The 25,971-nt window shown below is 37.0% G+C and overlaps 1 protein-coding gene across 3 annotated transcripts in view; it reads right to left on the minus strand.

The window, feature by feature from the left end:
* Window positions 1-275: 275 nt before the first annotated feature.
* Window positions 276-25,971, minus strand: part of PRRC1 (proline rich coiled-coil 1) — a 30,754-nt gene continuing 5,058 nt past the window's right edge. For all 3 annotated transcript variants that reach the window (XM_082335795.1, XM_082335793.1, XM_082335794.1), the window contains exons 2-9: window positions 22,566-22,679; window positions 18,351-18,737; window positions 16,908-17,065; window positions 12,933-13,035; window positions 8,784-8,947; window positions 7,330-7,433; window positions 4,621-4,723; window positions 276-1,753 (exon numbers count right to left, since the gene is read on the minus strand). In XM_082335795.1, coding sequence (XP_082191921.1) covers window positions 1,544-1,753; window positions 4,621-4,723; window positions 7,330-7,433; window positions 8,784-8,947; window positions 12,933-13,035; window positions 16,908-17,065; window positions 18,351-18,737; window positions 22,566-22,659 — 1,323 coding nt within the window. In that variant the 5' untranslated portion in view covers window positions 22,660-22,679 and the 3' untranslated portion in view covers window positions 276-1,543. The remainder of the gene's footprint in view (window positions 1,754-4,620; window positions 4,724-7,329; window positions 7,434-8,783; window positions 8,948-12,932; window positions 13,036-16,907; window positions 17,066-18,350; window positions 18,738-22,565; window positions 22,680-25,971) is intronic.

Consider the following 25,971-nt stretch of genomic DNA (forward strand, 5'->3'; position numbering starts at 1 on the left):
TTTAGTTTATGATACAAAGAAGTACTCCCAACGAGAGACCTCAAGACTGCAAGAGTCAGGTTCTGGTTCTGTTTGTTTTGGGTTTTTTCAGACAAGACAGGCATTTAAGTATGTGCCAAATCTGTAACTTGACTATGTAAATATAATTTCAACAAACAGGTGTTCATCCGCTATATTAAAAAATAAACCTTTAAAATAGATACAATCCTCTAGGAAAAACATTTATTCAACTAATTTACAGAGTAAGCCAATTAAGGCAAAATATATTACTTGGAAATAGACAGGCTTTCACTGGGTACAAATATGAGCTGGCTTAACAGTATATTATATATAAAAATGTCCTTTGAAAGCATCTAAGAAATTTAAAGGCAGAGCAATATAAGCTGAAAAACTGCTTCTTTAAGGCAAACAAAAAGTATTCGTTTATTCTTCATTTCTTAAAAAAAGTATTATTACCAAAATATTTTCTTCACAATTACTTCCATATTTCTAAATAAAGATTTAAGATTGTGTGAGCATGGATAGAGGGCATTTATAGCCATGAAAAAAATCAGACACTACTGAAGACTTACAGGAGAAACAGTGAGCTCATGACATCAAGAAGGCATTTAAGACTTAAAAATGTTTAGGAAACCCAGGATAACAAAGCAAGTGACACACATATCACCATTTTCCACATCAAATTGCTGACAACCATAACTTGATAGAAGAAATTACATAATTCAATACAAAATATGAAGTTTGGAAGCACTGGAGTAAATTATGTTGTCGAAACTGCTGAGATAATTTCACGCGTATGTGGTACCTGATGTAAAACCCACAGAAGCAACTTGAAACGTGTCTAGTGTTTTAATTGGACATGAATTTCATTACTGTTACATAAAAAGAAAAAAGATGCACCATGGAAAACGAGATTTCAAAATTATTTAGCAACAACTTCAAATAATGGGGTCTGGATTTGTGCTTTTCTTCAGCAGCTCACTGTTATGTGTTGTAAAAATTACTCAGCATCACTCCTGAGAACTTAAATGCAGACACCAAACCTATGAGGTGTTAAGTACCACCTAACCACAGGCCCCAGGAAACATCTAATACAGAAGGTAGTCTCTCTGGATTGAAATGCATATATAACATACACATTATGCTGTCAACATGTTTATATACTAATATAATAGAAATAGCTAAACAATGAACCCCTTCTTTAAAAAAGTACACTAACTAAAATATCTCAGCAAATGCCTAATAGGGTGTCAAATAATAGCACATTCCACTTTACAAACTGTAATGCTATTTGTCCCAGTTATAAATATATGTTTGTTCTGATTTCCTGTTTTGTGAATCATATTGGAAATCATATAGTAGTTAAAAATTGCAATTGCTCATTTCCACTATTGGAAATTACCTTCACTTCTTAAAAAGTAAAATACAGTTTACAGTTAGATTACAAATCTGTGTTGTATCCACTGAGAATTAGAACATGTAGCTTTCACTTCAAGTCTAGAATCAAAACCAGTATTCCTTAGTGTCATGGATCAGCCTTCTTTCAAATGGTCCTGGGTGGTAACTGTTGTTTGTACATTCCTGCTAGAGCCTTAGCTGCACTGTAGATCATCTGTCGACGGGACATGCCAGTGAATACCATGTGCCAATCAGTCCTGTTGACGTTCAGTATACTCTTCTCAAGCACTTCGCCCACGGTCACCAACAGGCCGGACCATCTCAGATTGTAGTCCTGAGGAGTGAGACTCTTAGCCTGTGTAACATTTTGAGAAGTGATTATTGAACGAGTTTGAAATGAGTAGTTTTGTTTCTATCTTCACCATTACCAACTTTCGTAAGTAATCATTCTTATACCAATAGGACTACATGGCAAATTAAAGGGTATCAGAATCCAAATTTCAGACTGCCCCATAATTTGCTTAGCCAACTATACTCTTTGGATTTGTATGTGTCATGATCCAAATGACATCTGAACAGTGTAAAACTAAAACATGATGCTTAACAGAGTGAAGACATTCTGCCATTCCCAGGAAGTAGTTTTCTCTTTTAAAGTAGCTAACAGATGGAATCAATATTGATACATATTTTTATATACGTACATACATACATATACATATACATACATATATATATATACACACACACCCAATAACTGTTACCCTCCAAAGGTTTTAAAAACGGTTAAAATGTCCCTCTGAAGCAGGCAAGTAGCCAAACACAAGAGGAAAGCTGAGCCTGGCAGAAATGGAGGACTGACCTATTTGTGTGATATCACAGAGGAATTACATACTGCAATTCTCTGAAGTGGGAGGCAGAAGGGAAACAGTGGGGGAGGTATCACTGAGTTTATCTGGTCTGATGCTCATCCTAGGCAATCAGCTCTGGCCACTCTTGCATACATTGAAGGGTAGAAAACTGTTAGCCTCAGTAAGACTGTTCTTAGTATTACTCAGTTCTTCATAACATTGCACATTGGGCCCAGTTCTTCATACAGATTTTATTTTGACAAATATTTGAGTTAGTCTGTTTCCAGTGCATGTACAGCAGATCAAAGTTCATTAGTGTGTTCCAGCCTTCCTACAACTACTGTCTTGCAACAATGACAGCACATATAAGTTTGTTAGAATATGCAGTCTGCTCCAATATTGAAATAACTGGATTTATACAAACATATGTTTCTTGCACACCCCTGAGAGAAACCCACTCTGATTGTAGAAGAGACATAATGGGAATGAAGGTAACAACTAGTGCACACACACAATTCAAGTTTAAAGGCTTACAGTTTCACTGAATCTGCACTATACACCAAGCTATACACTAACTGGGTTGCATAAAAGTTAAAACAAGAACGTTTTCTACTATTACAAGGTAAACACTACTTTTCAAAGTTACAAAGTACGTTTACCTAAAAGAAAAAAATACTCAAAAAGTTAAGCTATAATTAAACTATAACTATTAAAAATATAAACTATAGTTTTTAAATTACAAAATAGAGAATATTCTGTGAAACAAAAATTAAAGACACCTATTGTGCTTTATGTTTAAAAAAATCGTTTAGTTCATATCAATGCTCCCTACAGAATGTGACATTTAAGTAGTAACTTCACACTGCTGTGTCTACTTTCTTAGTATCACAGAATGGTTTGGGTGGGAAGATCATCTAGTCAATGAAGTTGTATCTGCTTAATTAATATTTTTTTCCTGTAGCTTCATGTCTTTCTCCACTCTTTGAGAAGCATTCTGGAAAACTACAGAGAGACAGAGCAATATTTCTCCTTTTGCCACTCATCAGCTTTTCAAAGTTGTAAGAACTCTGACAAGAACTAAACCAATCCCACAAATGTTCACTCTATTGGAACTGGTACTACCAAAAAAAGAAAAAAAATTAAACAGTTACTATTTCTTTTCTCAAAACAACCCCCTGAGGATCAAACCCCAAACAGTTTTGTTTTTAAATTCTTCACGGAAACATTGATTTAAAAAGAATTTTCAGACCACAGTTAACTAATGTATGACTCATATCTGCTGTCAGGCAACATGCAGGGACTGGAGTTTGGAGTAATTCCCAGTGCGTACCCAAAGAAATATAAATAATCTAATGAAAAACTTCTATTGGTGATATTTAAGAACTGCACAGTACTGCATTATTTTCAGTGGGATGAACTATGATATTTCCAAGATTTAAATTTTTCCATTTCAGAAATTTTACATCCTCGTCAGAATAGCACAGTCAGAAGAGGAAATCAGTCTTGCCTTTTAGGTGAGAGTCTGTATGTTCATGGTGGAATTAAGTCCAAGCACAGATCTGAAGAAGGGGTATCCTTTATTTATTTATTAGGAATGAGTTTTAGGAACACTAATCAGTACAGTATGCTGTCTGTTTGCTGGTAATTAACAACATAAATACCAAAGCTTTATGAGCTTTATTAAAAATTGAGTCATAAGACCTCAATTTGTAATCTCATGCCTAAATGAAGTGTAAGCTACTTCACTGAATTGCTAACATGTACGTGTGTGCACACAGACACTTCGCTACTACATCTTTGTTGGCTTTAGATGAAACTCTAATACATATGTGAAGTAAGTTAAGGAAAGGAAACCGAGCCTTCGGATGGATAAGAGTGCTTACTGCACTTGCCTGGTGCAGTTGCTTAGTATATCACCTAAGCTCCAAAGACCTCCTTCCACAGCTGAGGAAGAATGAGTGTTCTTATTTTATCTAAGTAAAGATTCACGAGGTTTAATTCTGAGTCCCTGAACCAGACTGATAACAATATTTCAATGATTAAAGTTATATTTCCTTTTTGAGGGAGTACTTCTTTGTGGTTAATTTCTTCTTGGAATATTTCTTCTTTGTTAATAGAAAAGTAAAACTAGTGCTTCCAAGTGCCATGTATTGGAGAACGAGACTCTTGATCAAGAATTGCTTTGCAACAAATGCCTAAAGATTTTTAGGTAATACATAAACATAATTCAAAAATAGTTTTTATCCTCATTTCATAAATTAAAACATTCAAGTGGAACAACTGTCAGTAAGAACTGACATCATAAATGAAATTAAAATTTAAGTCTTATGTCTCAACTGTTAATCCAACATCAGTAAGAAAACTGAAAACTCACCTGCTGAACATATTGCAAAGGCACTGGTGTTGCTTGGGTAAAAGCTTCCAAATGAATTCCATGAATTGGATCCTCAATAATCAGACATCCAATGTCAAACCACCTGCAATGACATGCAAGTTACTTTACTTTTGAGTGCTGAGTGTCACTCAATTGAAAAACAACATGCTAGCAGTTGAATTATGACCATTTTACAAACTCTACACAAATGTAGTAATAATGTAATAATGAGTTTCATCAAAACGTTCTAGTATTTTTCAAGTAAAATTTGCATATATCAATTCAAATACATATATAAAATTATAGTGCATGTGTATGCATATCAAATACATATTATACATAAAAATACATAAAATACCTAAAACTTACAGATCAAAGAAACAAAGAAGGCTGGTGAGGTGGGCATGTGTGCAGGTATGTTCTTTTGGCCATATTTATTATGCTACAGTTTAAATTGGATATTTGAAAGAACGTTTCCCATTAAGATAACCTTCCCTAACAATTAAAAAAAAAAAAAAAAATCTATTTATCATTCATGTTCTATATTCAGAAGATTTTGTGGTATGTCTAATCCTACAACAATTATTTCAATTATTTATTCAGAGAATCATTTCTGCACCTTTCAGAAAAGATGGTGCCTGCTGTAGCAGCCACAGTGAAGGCTACAGAAGCAGCACCTGAAATGGTTCCCTATCTAGCTTGCAAAAACATTAAATCATTTCTCCCTATCAACAAGCTAACAACACTGACATGATCCAGATAAAACCAAGGGTAATGCATCATCATCACCTCACTGTATTCAATTCCTACAACAGTTTTACAGTTGAGTTGCCACAGGAGAAACATACTCCAGGGAAGGCACAAACACAAAATCAAGGCCAAGAATCATAAAAGATTTAAAAAGGAAAATAGTATTGTAGTTGTTGTTTCATATATATTATACACATGTCTACATATAAATTTTATTTTATTCTTTAAAGCGTAGGAAGAAAGAATGTTGCTATAAAAAGAAATGCAAGACTCCAATTTTAAGAAATGACTTCTGGGTCACATAAGCTTCATGTTAAGAGTTTAGTGGAGCAAGACAGGATGAAGTCCTTCACTTGCATCATTTTCATAGCGGGGAACAGAGCACTGGAATGCTCTGTGACAGAGGACTACCTCACTTGCAGCTATGAAAGACTGTTGAGAAAGCTTCATGGTTAAGGATAACTTGCTCCGAATTAGTAAAGGAGATCGTCTAAAGGGTAAAATGCACATAGAAGAGTTTGCAACCTTTTCTGCAAATAGTATTCAGCACATCCAATTGGATGAGGAAGTAAGGTCCTTCCTGATGGACAATTAAGAAGTTTAGCTGTGAGCAGTGACTGATCTGTTAAGCGCTAAGTGCAGAGCTCTTTGTATTGGTGGGTGGTTACCTGGAAACTCCTCTCCTTTGGACATGCATAAGTATGGAAAACAATGTCAGCAAAACACTGACTGCGTCCCTCATACTAGAACTGTAACACCACAATGCCCACTTCAGAATAATAATTAATCAACTACTAGCACCGTGAACTATCATTTCATTGCAGAAAAAAACAAGGGCCAAAAATAGTTCAGATGGTTTTTGTAATACCATGCAAGGAAGCTTTCAATGTTGCCTACTGAATAAAAATTAAAGTATGCATTAAGTTATTCTTTGTTTCTACTGTAACTAATACCCAAGATCAAGACATTCTTGGGGCCTGTAATGTGTGGACAGAAGAGTTAGTATTCCTTTCAATAACTCTGCAGTCTTGGGTGAGCCTTTTCACGTTGAGTACTTCAAGCAACTTTTTCAGATTTAGGAATGAGTAAATTCAAAGGATGAGAACAGCAATTATTTTGAAACAGATCTCATTGTCATAGTTGCTCCCTTTTGGAAAGACGATAAAACAGCTAAATCAGACTACAGAGAAATAAATACTAAACAAAAATTAAAACACTTCCTAATTCTATTTAGTTTAGAAAATTCACCATCCATCTTCCACTAAGGATACTAAATGTACCTTTAAAAATGGAGCAAGAGCAGAGTATGTGTCAAAAAAATAAAACAAAGCCCATCACATGAACAAAAATGCAAACATTAGGAAAAAACTATCTAAGTTTGCATTAATGTTTTGGAAATTAATTATAAAGCTACTTCAAGAACTGTCTGTCAAAAAGTATGCTATGAAATCAAGTAGTAATGTATTTGAATACATCACTGTTATGTCTGTGCAAATTAAAAGTAGTAAGCACATTCTCAGTGAAAGGAAAATGGATAATATATTATCTGATAAAATCATACTACTACAAATGCCAGAACATCTCCCAACATACTTTCTGAACCAAATACAACTTCAGAGAACGAGAAAAGAGAGTGCGCACACAAGAGTGAGCAAACTACTAGCCGAATTCCAACTTTTACAGCTCCTTAATTTTGTCAGTTCAGTATAACTTCATTGTGTTTTTATGTTGTGAATCTTGAAAAACCTGACAAGGGTTTTGTATATTAAAGTCTCAAGATGTCTGGACAAAAAGCTGAACATCATCATCAAAATCAAGTCTTCCAAAGCAGTACTGCAGACAGACTCTCTCCTTTCTTCTGCTCAGAGTGATACTGCCAGCAACTCTTTATAGGCCCCTTTGAGTCAACAAAGAATATTCCTTCCCCCCTCCTCCCCAGAATATATTTAAGGTTCTCACTTGTCAGGAAGCAATTCCTCAATGAAGTTTTCTACTGATACAGCAGGCTGTTTTTCATGTATTACTCCTGTCCGACGCAAGCTGTCTATCCTTTCTTGGGCTCCCTAAATGGTAACATAAGCTGTTAGGCAACACTCTCTTTGAATCACAATATAGTACAATGCTTACAGATGAATGCAAAAAGAACTCTAGAACATACTTTTCAAGTTAAACAGAAGATATGAGAGATTTTGAAAAATGACTCTTATTTCAACGTTAAGAAAACTAAAAACAAAACTCTTAAAAAGCCATAATGAAATCGCAAACAGTAACAAAAACTATGATGAAACTAATTAAATATTTTTAGTTTGTTATTTTTCCATGAAAAAGACCTAGATTAGCATACAAAGAATTCCTAACCTGTAACTGTGTCAAATTTCACCATTAGTTAAAGCATCAGTATATATTTCTGTTACTCACACTGACACTTTTGCAGCTTAATATCTGTCAGGTTTAGATCCTTTAAGAGCTTTGGACCAACTTTGTAGGACCAACGGAGAGAATCTCTTTGTTGTGGTGCCTATCCAACTAAGATGTAGGAATCCTGTTATCACTCTGAAGATGTAATAAAAATACTACTACTACACTGCAGTAGCTAAACAGGTAAAGGAACATACACATTATCCTCCTTTACCTCAATATAAAATTGTATCAGCAAATATATTTCTATGAGGATAGACTTTGCTCAGCTGTGAACACTGTCACAGCAGTTAGGAGAAAATACATCCTCTCTAATGAGTAAATGATTTGCTTACATTTAAGAAACAGAATACTAAATATAGTTGTTTTCAGGGTTTTTAATTATTGGCCAAGGAGGTGGTTGTACTTAGATACACGTGACAAACACGTACATTTTAAATATCTGGTGAAATAACCTTTGCTAACCCTTCCTCTGGGCCAGTATAGCTGTTTGCAAGGCTGCACACTCAATTCTTACTTTTTAAACATAACATAGATCTGTTTGGGAAGATCCCTGACAAGTGTTGATCAAACTATCTTTGATCTACTGAACTAGTGGGAAGACAACTCAGTCTCAAAGAGTCTCTCTTAATTTCTAACATTCCCGACATGGTGTGTTAGTAGTAGACTAAGAAGAAATGCCTGATGTACTTCGAAACTACAATAATATCACTGTATGTATGCTAGATGTGATGGCAATCAATGACAGTATAAGAAAACTGATATAAATATTCTTCATTTGCTGTGAATGTGTTTGCAAAACAACCCAAAATCTATTTCAACAAGCAGCTTTAAACTGATCTAATGATCCAGATGGGAATTAAAAAAAAAAAAGGAAATGTTTACCTATCCCACAAATCGAACTTCCCTTAATGGAAAATCAGATTCTTCTGGGTGAATGTTTCCACACTCTCTTTGAATTGGAGGTACTTTAATACTGTTATATATCAACTTACTTTTAAACCTGCAGCATAGCCCACAGGTTGGGGTGCAATGTTAGACGGTGCAGCCTCTCCAGTAACAACAGCCATTCCAAAGACTTCTTGAAAGGCATCTCGAATTGCTGCAACTTTTACCTCTTTGTTAGAAGTAACCACTATGTCCAGTTCTCCCCCAGTTTCTGTAAAATACATATATATATATATATATATATGCATGTGTTTTTCCTCATTCACATTATAAGCTAGTTCAAATACATTCTACATCTTAACAGTATGCTTCAGTTAGTCTTCTCATGCACTGCACAAAAGTTCTTTCATGAAGCAGAAATAACTTAAGTTAGGAAGTAAAAGTTAGATGAATAGCTAAGTAATTCATGGATGAAAGACAGACAACAGGAACTGATGGTTGTTCAGCACCTGGAAAAAAGCATACCACTCATTTAAGATGACAATTCATGGATTTAGGAGAATAACTCAGACATCATTTTCTAAGGATGTTTTGGTGTTCTGCAAAGTGGTAACGAATGTTGCTCTGACACACAAACTCCTCCTTATGAAAGGGACCAAGAACACAGATGCAGTTCATAAAATCCAATGAATAGCCATCAAATTACATAAGCTTTAAAGAAAGGCTCGCATTACTTTCTAGTTGTCCTTGGACTGTGAATTTCAGTGTCATTTTATTGCTTGTCTGCATCCCCACAGCTTTATTCTGGTTTTAGTTATTTATCCTGTATTTAGATATTAAATATCTATGGAACTAGAAAGTTTTAAGTATTTCTGAATCATTTCCATATGGCAGTATCTCCATAAAAAAGGATGAGTTTTCACTAAGCTTTTTTAGAATAAAACAAAACAGTTCATGAATTAGAAGAAATCTAAAACTACTACAAAAGATTGATGCACTCAATTATACCTCACATCTGTCTTTATCACAGCTGGATCATTTTTATTGTCAAACTTAATTTATGCAAAAACATCTCATAAAACTTGTCCCTGCTGTGACAAGCTTTCTTAAGAACAGATTGAACTTTTTTCAAACATAGAATATGACATCAGAGAAAGCTGTGTAAGTAAATTGCATCAGCAAGTGCAAAGGACAAATTAATGGACAACATGTCCACAAACAGGTGCTAAAAGTAATAGCTATGGACATGCCTCTTGTCATCCTTAGTCAAATGGCTGTTGGTGATGGAGGAGTACAAGGAGAAAGGACTACAGAAGTCACCAGATCTACTGTCATTTACCATACAGCATCTCCTGTTGGTTCTGACGCAGACAGAATATTGAGCTAGATGAACCACTGGACTGGAGCATCTCTTCTATGAGGAAAGACTGACAGAGCTGGGGTGAGGGTGACTGAGCACTGGCACAGGTTGCCCAGAGAGGTGGTGGAGTCTCCATCCTTGGAGATACTAAAAAGCTGCCTTCGTGCAGTCCTGAGCAACTGGCTCTAGGCGGCCCTGCTGAAGGAGGGGGGGTGGACAAGGTGACCTCCAAATGTCCCTTCCAACCTACACCACTTTGTGATTCTGGGATCCAGCAGGGCATTTCTTACAACAACTGTAGCAAACTAGTGAAGAAACAGCCTTTTAATCTGTCATTTCGCAGGCTCACTGACTGTACAAAAACATGTTAAGCTACCTCTTAGGAAAAAAAAGAACAGCGCCCAATGGTTTTGCTTCTAAATACTAACACTCCACCTAATTACACATGCTGACAAAGTCTGCAGTATTTATGGTGATGTAAGAAAAATTCCTCCATTGATAATGATAAGCCTGAAGCTAAAATTCTAAAGAAAAGAACAATTTATTCTCGTATTTGGCTCGTATTACTTAGCGGACCTCAGTTACAGGAAACATCGTCTTTTTAGGAAAAATTGCCAGAGATATGCCAGAACAGTAGTAAAACATTCTATTTGGTTTTTTTAGGCTATTTTTTAACTTTTTATTTATCAATTGATTTATTGAATGGAATTGGGTGTACCCATCACTGACCTTTTGGGCAATTGTTTTAAACACTAGGTAACAACAGGACTAAAAAATTATAGAGAGTCTCTTTTTCCATTGACTCCTTCTTGATAGAAATCAAGTTAACATAAGTAAACAAGTGCTTAAAATTGACTGCAGGCTTTTGCTGAAGTTAGCCTTGTTTGAGTGCCCAGGGATAGAAAAACTGTTAGAGAGTTTTTAATGCAACTAAAAACTAACCCATAACATACCTAGTAAATTACTGCATAGTAACTTAAGAATGGTAACTGTGCCCCATGTTTGTGCATTGCAACAGCAGAATACAGATTATGTTCTTTTATATTAAGAACCATCATATATCAAAAGCATATCTTTGTTCATCACAGATACTACAGAAGGGAAACAAAGATATTATATGCATTAAAAGAAACAATTTGTGACAAGACCTGTCACACATTACGGTCATACAGCAATACTGAAACCTAAAATATAAGCCTTTTCTGTTTCTCACCCCACCCCACCAGCGAGCAGGCTGGGGGTGCACAAGAAGCTGGGAGGGGACACAGCTGGGACAGCTGACCCCAACTGACCAAAGGGATATTCTGCATCATATGACGTCATGCTCAGCATATAAAGCTGGGGCGAGAAGAAGGAAGGGGGGATGTTTGGAGAGATGGCGTTTGTCTTCCTAAGTAATCGTTACACATGATGGAGCCCTGCTTTCCTGGAGATGGCTGAACACCTGCCTGCCCATGGGAAGGCGTGAATAAATTCCTTGTTTTGTTTTGCTTTGCTTGTGCACGTGGCTTTTGCTTTCCCTATTAAACTGTCTTTATCTCAACCCATGAGTTTTCTCACTTTTACTCTTCTGATTCTCTCCCCCATCCCACCAGGGGGGAGTGAGCAAGTGGCTACGTGGTGCTTAGTTGCTGCCTGGGGTTAAACCATAACACCTTCTCAGTGATTTCATATCCCACTATCTCCTCACTAGTCAGCTGCTGGGATATTTTCCCTTAAATGTAAGACAATTAACTACTCCTCAATAACTAGGTCATCTTCCCCTTTTATTCCACATATTGTCCACTGGATTAGTACAACAGTGCAGAAACGTGGTTAGCTGGATCACAGAATAGGTCCAGCTGAGAAACAGCTCAGAAAAACAAAATACAAAAACATTTTAACCTTTTCTTCACAGACTTATCAGTTTCCTGACCTGCTTCACCTACACGCAGACAAAGGGCAATACTGGCACAACTAAGATGAAGGACTGCTTACCAGACTGCTGGAAGAAAAAAACAAAACAAAACAAAACAACACCCCCCCCCCCAAAAAACCAAAACCAAACCATCACCCTGGACAAATTACATCTTTTGCTTCCCCATTTTAACAAAGTAGAAATCTCAGGTCAGTTATATGTGACATGCAATGTAATCTAGTAAAACAAAAACTGATTAATACCACAATGCTTCTCCTTCCTATTAATTTTCAAGCTGTAATAGAAATGCTATGCTTTTCCTCCCAGGCTCAACACTCAGCAATACTTCAGACTTCCTTAGACCATTTTAGAATTCTAACATTCTTACTAACTGACACAGGAACTGTTTCAAGTTTGCAGAATTTCCTAAAAATAGTGTAAATACTATTAGGCTAGAAAAGTGGAACAGCTGAAAGTCAGAAGAAAGCGTCAAAAGCTATTTAAATACCTCTGTCCTGTGCCTCTCTGAGTATGCCTACCATTTGGCTTGTTTTAACTTTAATGTGATAGCTTACACAGCAGTATTTAAGCACGTGATCCAACACAACACATACAGTGTATTTTGAACTCAATTCCATAAGGATTAAATAGAGACACAGCGGAAAAAAACAGTATGCAACTTAGGGATTACAGACAAGGTCTCTTCATTGTTTTTTCTCTGTATAACTTCCTTATCTTTCACAATCTGAGTTAAAGGGTATTAGTATGCTACTATCTGAACTATAGCATAACACAAAAGTCAAATGAACCTCAAGACACAGATAAAAAGCCTCCAGAGTGGGAGTTTCACTGGACAATACACTTGAGAAATCAGTACAGTATTGTGACTTTGAATTAACACACTACGTGTACAAACTTCAAGTGTAAAAGTAGTTTGCTATTATATTAACCTGTCTAACATTTACATGTATTACTTAATGGCTTGTCACAAATACTTACTGATATATGGAACCATGCCAGGATCCAGCGTTGTGATCATGGTCTCCACTGAATGTTTGGTTTTATCAAGAACAGACTTCACCATGGGATTCTCAGCTACACCCTAAATTTAAGCAAACAGATTTCCATATTATCTTCTGTTTTTTTTCCCAAGAAACTCAAAATGTTACAGTTAAAAAGCAAACAAACAAAACCCAAATATTAAGCTGCTTTGTGTTTTTCTTACCACATTTACACTTTGTAACACTTATTGTATCCCACTCCTCAGCACAAAAGCTACCGGATATGACTATCAGTGCATGACTTTTCAGTTACAACATAAAGTTCAAATATCATCTTTACCATCCTCTTCTGCATTAATGCAGAAACAGCCCCATCAGTGATGGTGGGCAACACACTTGATCTAGTCCTATTCTGGGGCTGGAAGCCTTGAGCATTTAGCAAAGTTGTAGATTCCGAATGCTAATTATAGGTATGAGCAGACTGGGTAGCTAGATTTAGACTGTGATAACTCAAGCTGAAGAGTCTCTCTTTTCTAACCTTCTTAAAGACAATAGGATCTATTTTTGAATGGCCCATTACTAACAAGTATTTCTAGAGCAATTGAGCTGAAAGTCCTACATTTATAAATAGATTCTAAACATTGCTGGAAAAATATTCTACATTCTCCAGCCAAATCATAGGTGGAGCTGCTGACAGACCTAAAAGTTCATTAAATATAAACACAAACACCATGCCGTGTCTTGCAAATAGTCTTAATAAACATCTGTATCTCGTCAAAAGTTTATTTAAATTCAGGTAAGATCACAGGGTGAAAGAAGAAAGATACTAATGCTGAATCAATGAGAGGTGAAAACACTGGAAACTATTTTACAGAAACCTTCTATAAAATTTCTTTAGTAAACAGATTGCTTTCAGTCTAATATTAAAACTGCATATGCTTGTATTTGTTTCACTAAATGACAAGCATTACACAGGACAGCACTGTGCACATACGTTTTTCCAGAAAGTGCTTGCGTAATACACCTACACAGTACTTCAGAGAACTGCAGAATCAGAGTCGTTTTAATTATCTCAGAATAACTTTTGTTCAGCAAAGCTTCTTTCCCATAGAATGATTTGGGTTGGAAGGGACCTTAAAGATCACCTAGTTCCAAGCCCCCTGCCACATGCAGGGATACCTTCCACTAGATCAGGTTGCTCAAAGCCCCATCCAACCTTTGAATGCTTTGTATTTCTTTGTAGCAAGCTTAACAAAGAAAAAAAAACCCAACACTTCTACAACTGCTGAGATATTGTATAGCTACTAATAATGATTATCTTATCCCATGCCTCATGCTGAAATAGTTCGCTACTGGGTTCAGATACTCTTCTCACCGCTGTGCAGAACACTAAGCCTGACTGTAGAATTTGGTAAAGAAAACAAAACAATTACTCACACTCTAGCGCAATTAAGCTTTTTCAAGCCAGAGCCCACTGTAGCCACTTGTTTCTCATTAATATAACACAAGACTTTTCTGAATAGTAGCATTCACTGAGTAATAAAAATACTCTTGTGACTTTATGTACCCACAGGATGCCATCAAGAACAGGGAAGTTTATATTCCTCCTTCAGCTCTCTCATAATTTGAAGTTTGTCTGTCGTTTTAACAAAAACTGAGTGAATGCTATGAGATCCTCAGAAACATTTTAAGTAGCAATTTCCAGTTCTAGCATCTTTCCAGTAATGCAAAGCCAAGCAGTACTTCTCCAGTCAGCAGCCTGGCTGCCTAACTAATATGAAGTCATTATACAGCTCCTGCAGATAATAAGGTTCCTGAGCAGCAAGAAGCTGCTTCTACCTGTGGAAGATGCCTTTATGTTCATCAGCCTAGCACCAGCAGGGATAAATATTCCATAGTTTTATATCAATGCAAAACATGAAGTTATCACAACACTATGAACCATAACGCAGTTACATTTGGAATTTCTACTGAACCATTTCTAAGCCAGCATAAATCCAAATTGCTCAAACGAAGAATCTTCAACGTCAGCAGAGTGCAAACACAAATTTTCTGAAAATTCAGGTCCTGGCTGCCTTCATTGCTCAAACAGTCAAATATGCAAGCTGTCAGGTGCAATGACTGCAATATCCAACTTTGCCTCTGATATATTACGTAGAAACCAATCTTGGAACTGCTATGAGACTGCTCAGCCATCTTTGACAGATCAAAGGAACCGAAACAGTCTCATTTGATTCTAGACCATTAATTTGTCCATTTTAGATTGTCACAGTCTTGGATATTATCTAGCTTGAAGGAAATCTGGAAGAAAGGTATATGATTGCTTAAGAACACCAGAGGGAAAAGGGTAGTTCAAACTACTTCAAGAACAGAAATAAAGATAACTGCTGCAACTACTGTGTGAGCTCTTCAACAGGGAATGCAGGATGCATTTCTGTAATAATTACCAGTCAGTCTCACAGATTCTGGCTGATCTTTAAAAAACACAGTCTGATGTGTGCTTACACACATCAGGAACTCGATGGCTTCAGCACAATTAATGATTCCTCATTTTTCCACCTAGGAAATTCTCAAAAAGAGGTCCCTGAACACACAGAGCACATGGAACACGTAATACTTCAACCAAAATCTAGATTTTATTATTGAAGTCAATGATACAGACCTTCTCCATAAATAGAAACAGGACATCTTTAGAATCCTACTGGTATAAAGGCAACAGTACTATGGATGAGATTGGCTTTTCAACTAATTTGCAATTGCAAGCTCTGGTACTTTCCAAAGGGCTACAGAATCAAGTTACAAGAAAGATGTTCTCTTCTGGAATATTACCATCTATTGCAAATATTAAGAGGAATATGATGACCGAGAGAATGACGTTATTATTTAAAGGAAGAAAGAATATGTGTTTTTATGATCACAAGAAGACATCTCTCCTTGAAAAGGACAGCATGACAACTCTGCTCTCACAGTACTGATGGAGGATTAATCTTGCTCTTAAAGACTGTATCACTGTCAAGATATGTATTCCTGGAGTAAGGGAGGGCTCAGTCTGCCATGTCACACACAACTTTTTCTCACAGCTTTGCCTGTTCAAAAGGGCTTGAAAGTCCCTCCAAAACTCTGCAATCCCTTTGGGACATCAATCTTCTTGATTCTTCCTTCACGTTTAGCATGAGACAGTACAGAAAATGGTGTTGCTCTTGAAGATGGTTCAGCGTTCATGCACGGTCCTTAGACCTTTTCGCCACAATCTTCATGATGCCAATTATATGTAGCATTTGTCACAGCTCCAAAAAGGTTACAGGCTAATGAAATTCTACTACTTGATGTTGCTGCTTATTTCCTCTGTATGATTAGATCGCACCACAGGGAATATCTGTACTGCACTATATACTCCATGCCTTCTAGCAGAATAGAAAAATCCTACAAAATATCTTAGATGCTTCTTAGGTAAACTGTTCTTTGTGGGAAGAAATATGTATTTGCCTCTCCTTGAAGAGACTTGTTTGTTATAGAACAGGCAGGACTTGCATCCCATAGAAATCAAACTCAGTTCATTAGGAAATGATAAAGAAACAGGCTATGCAAAGGATTCTGCTGAAGTAAAACAGACTATCTTTTTCTGCATCCAGTTGCTGTGAAGTAAAAATTAGCTTTCAGGTCTTAAAGACGTTCTAAAGCTTCACTTGATTTAAGAACACATGACAGAACCTGTTAGGTATGCATACTTTCCTGTCACAAGCACTAAAATTAACCTAGAACACCTGCATTTGTGTAGTCCTCCCTCTTCTATACAGAGGAAGTGCAAAAGCATAGTTTCAGCAGACACCACTATTAAAAACAGCCACCTTGCACATGAAGCCAGAGAAAAGACAGGATTTATAGCAACATGCATTTAAAAAATAAGATATGTCTTATTATAGTCAGCAAAAAATGGTAATTCCTCGTGAAGGGTAACAGACAAACCCCTTACCTTTATAAACCCCCACAGTCCTCCAGCAGGTGCTCCACCTTGGGCAGTAACTACTCTGGGGTCTTCACGCTCCTCAGGAAAAGTGATTGCAGAACCAGTTCCAGGAGCCAAAGGTGATGAGAAAGTTGCCTGTTGAGTAATAGGATCTGCCAAAACACCTAGTAAAAGGGAAAAATAAAACATAAGTGTTCATTTATTTTACTGCATTTAATTTGTTATACTGTAGCAACATGCAATTGTTTAACAGGAAAATAAGCAGGAAGAATAGAAGAATACTGGGCTGATTCACTTCATTTCTTGAAGGCCCCAGAACAATTCAGCTTGTTAAAGGTTAGCAGATATAACTACTGTAAATGAGTTCAACAATATCTGCTAATAGAACCGAGACTGCCTGTATATTATGTCTGAAATTAAACAATGATTTTTTCTTAGCAGGTTAGTTTAACAGTGGTGCTTTTTATTGTATTCAAATTTTCATAATAAGCCCTCAGTAGAGGAAAAAGAGGAATGGGTGTTGCTCCCTGAACAAAGAGATAGGAATGTTCTCATACACAATAAAAGAGAGAGAAGTAGGAAATTTTCTAGACCTGAATGCTAAAATTAGTAGCAATAGAAAAAGAAGCGAGCAAATGAATACCTTTATATATTTTAAAGGAAAACAAAAGAAACTCAAACAGCAGAAAACTTAAGCATAAGCTTTTGTCCCATTACTCAAGCCTATTTTAATGGATTTTCCAACGCTACCCTTAATCAAGAGTTATTTTTATTTTACACTGCACAATTGATAGGTCTTTTTAGACGTTTTCCTAATACAGACTCCTTAAAAGAGATATCACCAATAATAGTAAAAGCCTGGCCCAATTGCAGTTGAAGAGCCAAGTTTCCATTCCACTAGCAGAAAATGACATCCGTTCAGCAACTACAGCAATTGCTTGCATGGAAGGTATGTATTTTTAGCTATCCTAATGGAATTCAATGGCTGGAAACAAGAAAATCGAAGCTGGTGTCATGTGATGGACAACTTGTTATAGATAGCTTTTCAGAACAAAAAACTGAAAACTATGAGATTACAGCCTGAGATATCATATCATTCTGTGGAAATATAAATGCTGAAGTTGACTCTCTGATCTAAACAAAAGACATGTTATATATGTTGAGCTGGGCTTTCCTATGCAAGTTAACAAAAAATAAAGTGCTCAAACGAAGATTTTTCTGTGAGCCTGAATGCTAGCAGAACTCTGCTAAAGAGGACTCTCTGTCCTAGACCATGACTGCATTTTAAAGGCTACTCTCCTTTCTTCTGAGTGCAGCTACATTAATTAAGTGTACCCAGAATAATAAAGAAGCTGAACCTGCAGGACTCTAGCAGAGTGATGGAAAAAGCCACCCAGAAGATCTCTCATCCTGTCTCACAAACATGAAAGCATATAAACAAAAAGTTACCTGTGACTGGAGGTGCAGAAAACGATGGCATCAGTGGGCTCTGTGGTGCTCGACCAGCATGACCTCTGGTGATGTCATAGGTTGAAGACATGGAAAATCCTGAAATGGGGGGACCAGTGGGAGGTGCAGGAAGACCAGGGCCAGTAGTAGAGCTTAATGGAGGGGGTGTAGAGAACTGGGACATGGAGGTATTAAAAGCTGAAGGGGCAACAGGGGGTGGGGCAGGAGTTAGAGGTGGAGCAATAGTAGAAACCGTTGCAGAAGGCACGAGTGGAAGAGAAGCTGAAGTCATCATAGGAGCAGGAAGTGGAGACACTCCAGCTGGCAAAGGTGGTGAGTACGCGGGAGAAGATGACAGGCTTGGTGTAGCAAGGGGACTGGACAAAGCTAGGAAAAACGAGAAAAAAGGGATTTTAGAAATGCTGAGCCTTAATCTCAGAGATTCAGTTATATAATTGTTCAGATATTTTACAAAAAAGTTTTGACCTTGTCTGCTTTTCTCCCTTCAAAGTGAATTTTAGTTCTGCTTGAGTTTGCATACACCACCAATTGTGCTCAATTTTTTGTGACAGTATCGTGTAAGCCATATCTCCTTCTCTTGCATGACCCTATTTGTCATAAGTTTAAAAAGATGAGTCAACATTTGACTACTGAATTTATAGCAGCTGAAGTCTGCCTCAGAAATTTCTAGCTAGTACTGTTCTTTCTGAGTGACTGCTTAATCAACAGGAATAATAATGATGCAGGAAGTGCCCATGTTTAAGAATAAAACATACACTCGTAATACCTGGGAGGGTGGGAGTTACTTCAGAGGTATGGGTTTATGAGATGGGCTGAGCACGAGGAAGCCCTCTCTTTCCTGGCACCCAGCCTCCTAATCGCTGTGCTTTCTCTGTTTCAGTATGGTGTTCAGCTGATCCTTGGATAAACCAATTTTGCTCTCTAAACCAAGTTTAGCCAGAAGATTGAGTCAGAAAAATAGAAATGACTGGTGTTGATAGCAGTAAGCTGTTGGATCAGCTCAAGCATCTCACTGGCATCAGCCTAAACATCAGTGACAGTCAAATTATATGCCAAGTTTCACTAATGCAGTAGTCTCCAAACTTTATCACGCACACCTATCAGTAAAAAATTTTTGAGCGTGCACCCCCCCAACATACATAAATATTTATTTATTATTTACGTGTACCAGTGTACTAGTATATTATAAAACATACACAAACAGAAATTTTAAAAGGATGAGATAAATGAATGAAAAAATTTAAAACTTTTTTATTTATTAACAGTACAGAAACTTTTCTGCTCCCACTGAAAATTATTTTAATAATGTATTAGTAATATAATTATATAGTATGTTAATAATGGTTAACATACTATATAATACAATTATTAATAATAATTTTTTAGTGTGAGAAATGTGACTGAAGAAGCCTCATTATTTTTTAAACCTTGGTTTAACACCTCATGATACAGTAATTTGAAGGTCTGGTTCTATGTTCAGATTATTTTGATGCTTGGCTTTAACGACTGTCATAGCTGGAAAAGGTACCTCACAAAGATACATAGATCCAAATGGAAGAAGTGCATTGTTGGCTGTGCTTATTAAATCATGCTATTCATTCTCCACTCCCACCCACCAATTATGCAAAGGTTTTTCTTGAAACTCAGCTAGCAAATTTCCACCTTCCCTGATGTCAATCAGTTGTTCTTGCTAACTAATCAGAAGGTGTTGCGCTTTGATATTTTTAACAAGTGGGTTCAAAACCCACTGAAACTCCTCATTTGGAAGATTTTTACACAGGTCAGGAAATTCCCTTTGCAAGTTTATGTGTACAGATCTGACACCTTTTATACGCAACACTTGCATTGACTTTGGCAACAGGATTGCATAACAATGGAAGCATTTCCAAATATCAGTTTTCAAAATGCTCTCTCAAAAGCATGACTTTCTTACAAAAAGTAGTTACTGTATCACTCCTTGTTAAAACATCACCTCTACCTTGAAGGGACAAATTATGAGTGCATATTTTTTTTAACAATATCTACTAGGTGGCACACTGCTGACAGCCACTTGTCATCAGAGAAAACAACAGCAAATCAGGGAGACTTGTCATTTTGTAAAAGAAAAATGTTCATGTCACCCTTAAGTTCAAGAACTCTTTTAAGCACCTTGCCATATGACAACCAGCAAACCTCTGTGCAATGCAAAAAAATTTCATGGTCACTCCCTATCTCATTACAAAGTATTGTTAAAAACCCTACTATTTAAAGATCATTTTTATAAAATTAACCACATTGATGACATCCTGTAGCACTTTGTGCACTTCTGCCTCCAGTTTCTTTGCTGCAATAGCTTGCCTATGAATGAGGCAGTGAATAAATTTCATGTGTGGTGATATCTCTGTAACCTTATTCCAGAATCCATTTTTATCCTAGTTAAAGCAACTGCTCCATCAGTGGTTACACTTACATAGTTTTAATAAAAACATTGCTTTTATTAAAGAAGTCATTTACTGTTGAGGATACATCTTCTCTGGCACATCCCTCCTTTAGCATTTGACGATAAAGTAGTTCTTCGAGTATTTGATTATTGAAACAGAATTTCACAAAAATCATAACCTGAGACATGTTAGGAACATCTGTACTTTCAGGCAACTGTATAGCAAACCCCACACACTGTGTAATTTGTTCTAATACTTGTGTCTTCAAATCTTCAGCCATGTTTTCTATGAGTCTTCCAACAGTATTTGCTGAATAAACACATTTTAGTTTGTCGCCATATTGTTTTCCATGTATTATTTCATTTTACCCTGTCAGGAAGAACAAGTGTTTCCCCAACGTACATAGCTTTTTGTCTTCACTATTAAGTAAGAAATCTCCAAAGAGGCTTCTAAAGATTTATCATTAAGTTTACTGAAATTTTTTAAGTACTGGATTGAGTACTGTATGACTTGAAACATTACCAAAAAAAGCTGCAGGTTTGTTTTCATGTTCTGCTTAGTTTTTAGATGTCTTGCTAATCATAGTGGCTTCATATCATCCTTATCTAATATCTCAAGGCACAATATACACGTAGCGTAAGGTTCATTGTTAACAACGGCAGATGTAAATTTATATTTCAAATAGTCCTCTTGAAAATTTTGAAATTTTTTTGGCCAACTTTTTGTCAAATCTGATTAGATTGTTAGCCATATCACAAGGTAAAACCAATGGCAAAGAACTCATACTAGGAGTCGGAGAAGTATCAGCTCTTTCATTTTCTTGTTGTTTGCTTGTGCTTGCATTATTAGCAGTATTTTCAATCTGTGGCCTCTTTGCAGGAATCTTTTTTAAGTCACTTGTCCATTTTGTGACAGTTAGTATAGGTAAAACTAGATAACATAATCCATAAATCCACTTAAGCAGGCACAGAAATTGCTAGGTGTTGCAATATGATGAAAGCGAGCAAACGAGTAAGGGTGCCACTGTCAACCCCTTTGCATTGTAGAACACCCACTCTTTCCTCAGGACATTTCAACATCCAACGTATGGAGGAACTGAGCGAGGACACCAGTGTCAAGCAGTATATTAAATATTAGTAAAGCTTAATTTCTTTCTTATATTTTAGGTAAAAATAAATATTAATGGAAGTTCTAATATTTTCTTCCTGCACCCCAATGGATTGCCTTGAACACCCCCTGGGCTAAGGGCACACCACTTTGGAGTCCACTGCACTAGCGTGACTCAAGATAACAATACCAGATGTGTCAGAAAATTAAATATTTGGTATTCAGAATATGGTGTTCAGATTCTTGAGAAATCAGATAAAGTGCTTTGATTACCACCCACAATATTAAAAACCAAGCGATTATCCAGGTTTACCACTATCCCCTACAAGACTGTAAATTTGTTTTAACTCCCTTCTATGCTGCTCATCTAACTGTGCACTGTAGTGGAAGGTATTATTTCCCTGGCTCTGCATCCATAAAAAAACACAAGTGCATCCATATGACTTCATAAAAAAGTTTCAAGAATAAAAAAATGTTTAAAATACTCTGTGTGTCAGATGCGTGTCAGATAAGAAGCACACTTCCACAATTAAGAAACAATTTAAATTCTTCCAATTAGTCTGGAGAAGGGCACTGTAATTATGCTGATTGCAGCACTTTTGGATGAATTGCTATGCTTCAAAAGACATGAATAAACGTGACCAAGTTGCTGAGGAAGTTTCTGTACCTAATGAGACAGGTGTAGCAGCAGCAGCAGCCCCTGCTGTGCTTGGTGGGGGCGTGCCAGGTGGAGTTGTCTCTATTCCACTCTCTTCCATCATTTTCCTTCAGCTACAAAAAGCTGTGAGGGGAAAAAAAAAAAAAATGTGTATCTTGAGAAACAAGGGAAAAGATTTTAAATTAGAACGTAAAAGCCACAACACAGTGATTTACATTCCTGAACAGAGCAGGTAATTCAAACGCCAACTCTAGAAAAAAGAAAAAAATTGACTGATCTCAAGTACATAATTATCCAGTATGTCTCATTTCTCCTGTATCTTCCCTTTATTTTTAGCACTGTGATAATACCTCAAACGCGATGCCTCTTTCTAAAAACCTTACTGTGCATGCTCAGTTACTGCTTCTAATATATACTGGTGGTACTTAGATGAGTAATAATAGAGGAGTAATTACACATTGCAAAACCCATACCCTGTTGCAAGAAAAACTCAATTACGGGGTAGTATTTTGCTGTGTTATTGAGCCATAGTAACTCAAACAAGGACCTGTTATTTTCAGAGCTGATGCATGACAGGATGCAAAACGTGGCAAGAGGCAAGACAGAGGACCGAAATCCCCCCCTGCTGGCAGCCAAGAGCCACGACTACCCGAGACGGCTACCCAAGATGTTGTAGCCCTCTCGGGCTAAGGCACTTCAGCAGATGCTCCTGAGCATCACACCCGAGCGCAAGCACCTTGCGGAACACCATGAACAGCGGCATAGCTGGCAACGGCCCAGGAGTCCTGACTCTGTCACCTAAGCTCTAACCATGACCTTGTCTACCCTAAAGCAGAAGCGTTTCGGGGTCAGCTAAATAAACCTCCAGAAAAGCCAAATTAAACCAGCTGAAATTCACTTCCAACATGCATAAGATTACACTGAAATTAATTTACACTGAACAAGTTTTCCAGTACAGACAATTCCTGTAAAATCCAAATACCATACTGCTCTGGTGACACTATCAGAAATGAAAATAACTGGAAACTTTAGCTTTTATTTTGAAGGCCAGATTATGTTGGGAGTATCTTTTAACATCTCTGAATAAACCTTTAAAATATACTACTTGTGGAAAAGTGAAGCTATATGCTTATTTAAAAATCTTAAATAAACATAAAAGGGTTTAGGAGAAGAAAAAGAGAGGGGAAAAAATTAAGACTTTCATGAACACATGGAGATTTTTGTTCTCCAGTGCAGAGGCAGCTAACAAAAAACCCTGTGTCCTCCCAAGTCTGGTAAACTAGACAGAAATGATTTGTACCACTTCCTGAGGTAACAATTCTTAAGGAAATTTTAATGAAATAAAAATCCGATATGAAGTAATTATAGGTATGAAAAATAGACTTAAACGTTTTCCACCATATCCATTACATAAGCAGCTACTGAGGACTGCCAGCTTATTCACTTTAACAATTTACAGAGGAAAAGGCTTAGATAACGTGTTGAGTAAAAATATCCATGTGTATATAAAAGGAATTCCACTTACAAAAGCAAAGGGGTTTTCCTCTCTTTCAAAAAAAAAAAACCCAACACCTCATTGCTGCATTGTTGTTTCACATGTATATAAAACTCTTCAGTTTAATATGCAGGAAAAATTACTACCAAATTGAAAAATTCAAAAAGTAGGATGTTAATGTTAGTCTTGACAGGCTTACAAAGAGTCTCAAAAACAAGTGAAAGCATCAAAATCACACAAGAGAAATTATAGTCCCTCTGACAAACCACTATGCTTTGCATAAGTGATTCAAGATTAAATGTTTGAGCCCAGCCTCAGAAAGCAAGTAAACGTGGTTTATGGGCAGCACTCTTCATGAAAACTCTTATGACAGAGGGATTTCAGGTTCTGAGTACCTCTTCAATTCATTTAAAAGCTTCTCTTCAGATGGGATGAAAGGGTCAGTAACTGCCTGGGGGGGGGACAGACTGTCCTTGCAGAATGAGTACATCTCATCATCCCTTAGAAAGAAACTGCAGTCTTCCGTTAAACTTCACTAAGCGGAAAAATTTGCAATATTTTGTCTCTTAATCAGGCTACAGGAGTTTACATTCCCCCTTATAGATTAATTTCTAAAGTCTTTCTTCTTCCAATTATACACTGCAAAGCAAGAAAAAAATTTCCATTGTGCAACTAAAGTAATCACTGACCAAAACCTCCTAGAAATATTTTATTTTATCATGGCTCTTTTACTCTGCTGCTTGATATCACCTAATGCCATGATTGAAAACTGCTAAGAGGCACTTACTACTTAAAATAAACACTGCAGCCATGTAGAATGAGTGAAAAAGTTCCACAGAGCAGCTTTTCAAAAACTCTTGTACAAAGCTTTTTCAAAGCTTCACAGAGCTATTAAAGTTGGGGGGAAGGGGAAACAGGAACACCTGCCCCCCTCACCCCCCCCCCCCCAAGTAACTTAACTGACATCTGGAAAGTTAGGAATTAGTAGAAATGTTAAATAACTCTGTAGTTGCTTTTCTCTATTAACCTTACAATAAGAAAAGTGAAGTGAGCATTAAACAGAAACAGTAATCCCAAACTTGCAAAAATTATGAGTCGGTTGCTGAAATACAATGATAAAAAAAGCCATGGAACTGACTTAAAATTTGAATTTAAAAAAAGCAAAGATCAGTAGTTTCACATTTTCTCCTTTCACTTGTAAGCCTCTGTGGGAAAGCCAATCTGCAAATCCAGCCTGGCCAGGAGATGGAAGCTTGAAAGGGGAATCCTGCCAGTTGTATGACTTATTTCCATTCCCTTGGACTTCCCAGGTCCAGGTACGCACCCCTAGGCAATGTGTCCCAGTAAGCTGGATACCCTCAGAGTGATGCTCAGTCAGAAGCATACTGCTATCTCCCTTCTGTTCTGGCTTGAACTGTATCCTTTGACCCTAATACATCCCATACTCTTTCATATATTGTCCACTATAATCAACTGGGGTTTTGCCACTAGCTGGGGAAAAGAAGACCTCTCCCTACCTTTTGCTGGAAGAGTAAAAAATTCCATTATTCTCTCACATAACGCACAACCACAATAGCCTGTATTATTTTCATTGTATCATTTACGTTGGAAAAGACCTTCAAGATTATCAAGTCCAACCGCTAACCTATCACTGCCAAGTCCACCACTAAACCATGTCCCTAAGCACCACGTCTACACGTCTTTTAAATACCTCCAGGGATGGAGACTCAACCACTTCCCTGGGCAGCCTGTTCCAATGCTTGACAACCCTTTTCGGGAAGAAATTTTTCCTAATACCCAATCTAAACCTCCCCTGGCGCAACTTGAGGGTGTTTCCTTTTGTTCTATCACTTGTTACTTGGGAGAAAAGACCAACCCCCACCTCGCTACAGCCTCCTTTCAGGTAGTTGTAGAGAGCAG

Source organism: Platalea leucorodia, assembly GCF_965183815.1.
Source record: "Platalea leucorodia genome assembly, chromosome: Z".
Taxonomy (NCBI): Eukaryota; Metazoa; Chordata; class Aves; order Pelecaniformes; family Threskiornithidae; genus Platalea; species Platalea leucorodia.